The 5,379-nt window shown below is 33.2% G+C and overlaps 1 protein-coding gene across 1 annotated transcript; it reads right to left on the bottom strand.

The window, feature by feature from the left end:
* Positions 1–472: 472 nt before the first annotated feature.
* On the bottom strand, positions 473–1,372 carry LOC131043884 (uncharacterized). The gene has a single exon (XM_057977113.1). It carries the CDS (start codon positions 1,370–1,372, stop codon positions 473–475), a length of 900 nt encoding a protein of 299 aa, XP_057833096.1.
* Between the last annotated feature and the right edge of the window lie 4,007 nt (positions 1,373–5,379).

Here is a 5,379-nt window from a genome sequence, read left to right on the forward strand (position 1 = left end):
CTGATTTAATGAACGTAGGTCTTTGTGCCTTAAGAAGTCAATCCATTTTCTTGGTGTTGTCTTCAAATTTTTTAAGTTACCCCAAGTCTTGTTTTAAGGAGACAATTTCTAATTCTAATTTGTTTCATCCTTCATCTTTTCTTTTAAGTTGATCCCTTATTTCCTTCTCATTCTTCTTTGCTTCCTCCAAGTGTATTTTTAAGTCTTCAATGAGCTTGCTTGATTCTTGTAATTTTGTCTTATATTTTAAGACCCTTCCTTTTAGATTTTCATTTTGTTTATATGCATAATGTAACTCTTCTTCAAGATCTACATCTTCTTCATCACATATAGCCTCTTGTCCTTCTTCCTTCTCATCTTCATCATCTTCGACTTTCATTGCCATAAAAAGATTCTCTTCTCCATCACTATTGGACATATCTTCAGAACTTTCCTCCGATGAACTGGAACTTTGCTTAGAGTAGAAGCTTTTCTAATGTTTTGAGTAGTTCTTCTTGAAGTATTTCTTTCCTTTCTTCTTTGAATAACTTTTCTTCTCCTCTTCACTACTATCACTTTCATTTTGAGGACACTTTGAAGCATAATGCCCAACCTTGCCACAATTGAAACATTTGAAAGGGAATTTGCCTTTGTACTTGCCTTTGCCCTTTTTGAACTTTCTCATGAAGTAAGCTTCAGCCTCATCTGATTCACTGCTTGTACTCTCTTTTGGTGTATGATTTTTGTTCTTGCCCTTCTTTGATGCTTTGAAAGATACCTCCTTTTGTGATGGTTTGTCTTCTCTCCTCATTTCATAGGCTATGAGGATTCCAAACAATTCATCTTTTGTTAATGTTTTCAAATCCTTCATTTCTTCTATTGCTGATATCTTAGGATCAAATTTCATTGTCAATATTCTCAACAACTTTTGAATAAGAGGTGTGTCTTCAACTTCTTCTCCTAATGTTGTGATTGAATTTACGATTTCATCCACATGCAAAAAGTAGGTGGCGATATCTTCATCTTCCTTCATTTTAAGGCTTTCAAATTTCATTCTAAGTGATTGAAGCTTGGCCTCTCTTACCTTTTCATCCCCTTCATAGATACTTTTCAGGTTGTTCCATATCTCTTTTGCTGATTTGCAATGCATGACTTTTGTAAATTCAGAATCAACCAGGCTGCATAGGAGAGCATGTTCTGCTTTGGCATTATTCTCACTTTTCCTCTTTCCCGCTGCATCAGTCAGAGGAGTTGATGGAGGTGTGTATCCATCTACCACAGATTGCCAAACATCATAACCAAGTGTGTTCAAATAGGCTTTCATCTTGATACTCCAAAATGCATAATTTGTCCCATCGAAAACTGGATTTCTAACTGCATAGTTATCTACCATTGTGCTCTTTTGAGGATCTACCTTCAAGCTGTAAGGCTATCTCCGAAGGAACCGACTCTGATACCAATTGAAGAGCACACAGTTATACTGAGAGGGGGGGTGAATTAGTATAATGAAACTTTTCAATTCAATATTTTATATGATAGAATCAATCACTAAAAATAGTTTTGCATATGAACACAATAACACAAAGATTTAAGTGGAAACCCAATGCGGGAGAAAACCACTGAAAATGAATGCTATATATTTATGTTCTTTTACAATTTTATGAGCACCAACCCACTAGAAGAACCAACTCCCTAACTCTGTTTTGTGAGCACCAACCCCTGGACTCTATTTTGTGAGCACCAACCCACTGGAAGCACCAACCCCTGAACTCTGTTTTGTGAGCACCAACCCACTGGAAGCACCAACTCTCTCTGTTGAAATTGTGAGCACCAACTCACTCTTCACAAATCTAATTTTCCATCTTGAACATGCTGCTGTAACAATGGATGATGGACAATGGTAACACTCTTTAAATCTGCATACACATCTTCATACAAATATGTCACAATTTCTTTCTTAAATTTGCTATAAGCTGATCATAAATCTGCCTTACTTTTCATTTCAAATTTGCATGTGCTAAGTTTATATATCTGCTATTATATTCTAAACTTATTCTCTTTTAGGACTGATTGTTCATGTTTCTCTATGCACACCTCTTACTTCACCTATGTGAGGTATACTTTCAAAAATCCATAGTTTTATACAAAGTATATATATCCAGCATATCAACATCCTTCTCAAAGCATTTTTAAAAATTCATATATATATGTGCTAGTTCCACCGGTTGCAAACCAACATGACTTTTAGTTTGAAAAGCCATATCCTTCAATATTTCAATAACTTCTTTTTGTTAAATTCTATTAATAAAATTTTTATGGGAGTATTTGTTTGCCAAACACTTTTGTTTATATTTGTAGATAGGAATTCAGAAATCATCAAAGCAAATAGCAAATTGGACTAGTTCAATCACGAAAACTCAATTGCAATGACCAATCCTAATTACATTCAATGAAAACATGAAAACAAGACATTCAAAATTGAAAACTAAGCAAACCAAATGCAGATGTCTCCTTCATGTGGCTCCATTGTCCTTCTTTCTCCTTCAAATAGCTTTGTTTTTGGATCTCACCTACTAGTGCATAAGCTTGATGTGAAAGCAAGTAGACAAGACGATAGCGTAAGAATACTAGAAGCATGATTGAAGAAATTCATCCAATTTATAGACAAATTGGAGAAAAGATCAGATTAGCATGAAAGTGATTCGAATGGAAATTCAAATCAGGAATAGCAAAATTATGACAAGTGTATGACAAATTGCTATGCAAGGATTTATGACAATTTATGACAATTTATGACAAATTGCTATGCAAGGATTTATGACAAGATTTTGAAATAGAAATAGACATTTAGGAATTTAGGAGAAATTAGAAAATTAGGTTAGAAATGATGACTTGGAAATTAGGAAATTGATGAAAATTAGGTAAATTAATTAATAATTTTTCATTCATTAATTAATTTACAAAAATAGGAGGAATTAATTAGCCAATTAAATAAACATTTAATTGTGACAAGAAGACTTAGGATAAATAAATAAATCATTTATCCTAAAGAGAAAATGACAAACAAGGTTAAATGAATAAATCATGAAACCCTAGAAGATAAATTAGAAATGCAAGCAATTAGGTCTTGATGTAAGATTGATTTGATGTCGATTCAATCATGATTTTGAATTGATAAATGATTTGATTGATAAGTGATTTGATTGATAAATGCACCAATTGACGAGGAACAATGACAAATTGATCCAAATTGACATGATTGAGAAGGATGATGATCGATGACAAATCAATTGTAAAATGACAAGATTGAAAATAACAACAATCGATGACAAATCGATCGCAAATCGACAAGATTGAAAATGACAACGATCAATGACAAATCGATCGCCAGATGACAAGATTGAAAATGACAATGATCAATGACAAATCGATCACAAAATGACAAGATTGATAAGAGGACAAAACCCTAATTCGGATTGACGATGTCCAAAATGATGACAAATTAACACGCACATTGATGCGACAGGATAAGATCGATCAAAATCATGACTGAAGATTGTTATTGACAAGACCAAATTCGAAAGTGAGACAAATGAAGAATGTAGAAGGACTCGATGCTCAAAAATGATAAAGACCAAGTGCGTAACATAGAAGAAACGTTAATGCGACGCAAAAACCCTAAAATAAGGCAATGCGCAAATGTTAAAGTATGACTCCACAAGCGTTGACCCTTTTTAGACGTCTACAATATTAATAAACTCTTATGCCACTATACCTTAGACAATACTTTTCATAATAAACAAACCACCAAACTTAATGAAGCCCGATAATATGTATTGTAAAAATAAGGTATGTAGTTTATTTACGATATTATTTTCTTCCAGCCGATATTAAGTAAGTTCTACAAAACATAAAGTTTAATAATTTTTGCTGTCGAGATTTATTTTTCACTTTTAATTTTGCCGCTCCATATCTATCTCCGCTTTAATTAATTTAAAGTGTGCCGCCAATAATATTGTTCAATATATTAACGCTCATGAGGTGCCGTAAAAAATACTTGGTTAATACATCCCCCATCAAAACATTTTTTCACTTTAATAAACTTGCCGCTATATTAATATATTTGTCGATAATTATAAAGTCTTTCCATATTATATATCGGGTAATAAATATATCGGATTATTTATAAAGTCTTTCCATTAATAGTTTTCATTTGATTTCTATGTTTGCCTTCAGATAATGATATAGATACGAACCATGCTCACTGTAATCTTCTGCTTCATCATGTTGATTTGCCAGGAAACTTCCAAACCAACACCCGAGTCTAGGATATATTTTAGATACTTTCATTCTTTCTGTGATGTTATTTTAGATGCTTCCTGCTTTCGATTAATTTGACATCAATGACAATACTTGCATCAGATCTTGTAGATCATTTTAAGAAGTGGACATGGGAAGATTATTGTAAAAGTAATGTATGAATATTAAGGCAGATTTTGGAGTAAGGTTTATGGTTATTGTATGAGCTTAAATCGTTACTGAACCTGACATAGCAGATGCTGAACTAAAGAAGTACATTATATTGGATTTGCAATCCATTTTTTAAGTCAGTGAGACTTCCTTTTGTAATTAAGCAGTGAGCTTTAGGCAGTTGTCCTTCCTACATGTGCAGGCCCCTATTGTAAATAATATCCATTCATTGGCCAGTGAGTGAATATTGTGGGTCACAAATCCCACCAACGTTTTTCCCACACAGGGTTTCCTCGTTAAAATCTCGTGTTATGGTGTGTTTTCTATGTTGTGCTTATTTTTCATATTTACTACATTAATTCTTGTTTATCGGTACACTATTTTGGAATGCAATTTATTTAATAAGGTCAAAAAATCTGTTAACTGGCAAGATATGTAGTACCCTTCCTTGTTTGAACTCATTAGACTCATATTTTATTATTGTTTACTTTCAGTGGATACATTACCATGATGTGCTATTTAGATTTTTATGACATTATTTCATGCTTTATCTGGATATGAGATGAGTAATTTATTGCAGTATTTCAGTACTTGTGATTTATGGTATTTTATGGATTATTGCTATTTACTGACACTTTACTTTATCTATGCAATGTGGAATTATATGTTGTGTGTCTAAGAGTGTATTGGATGCAAGGGGACAATTTTCCTTCACTCATTTCGGTGAGACAGGGAATGTCGTGATTCTCCTTCATCATTGTGTATACTGTGTTTTCTATATTGTATATATGCATGTGTGGTTCGGTGATGCAGGGTATTGTAGGTACAAGTACCAAGTAGGTACAGGGCATCGTCTCCACATGGCTTCACAGGTTTGAACATGCTTTATATTTTCCAATGGAAGTGAAGGAGATAATAGTTGACCCTATT

Source organism: Cryptomeria japonica, chromosome 8 (assembly GCF_030272615.1).
Source record: "Cryptomeria japonica chromosome 8, Sugi_1.0, whole genome shotgun sequence".
NCBI classification, from domain to species: domain Eukaryota; kingdom Viridiplantae; phylum Streptophyta; class Pinopsida; order Cupressales; family Cupressaceae; genus Cryptomeria; species Cryptomeria japonica.

Coding starts and splice junctions, on each gene's coding strand:
- LOC131043884 (XM_057977113.1), bottom strand. CDS start 1,372: ATGGTAGATAACTATGCAGTTAGAAATCCAGTTTTCGATGGGACAAAT.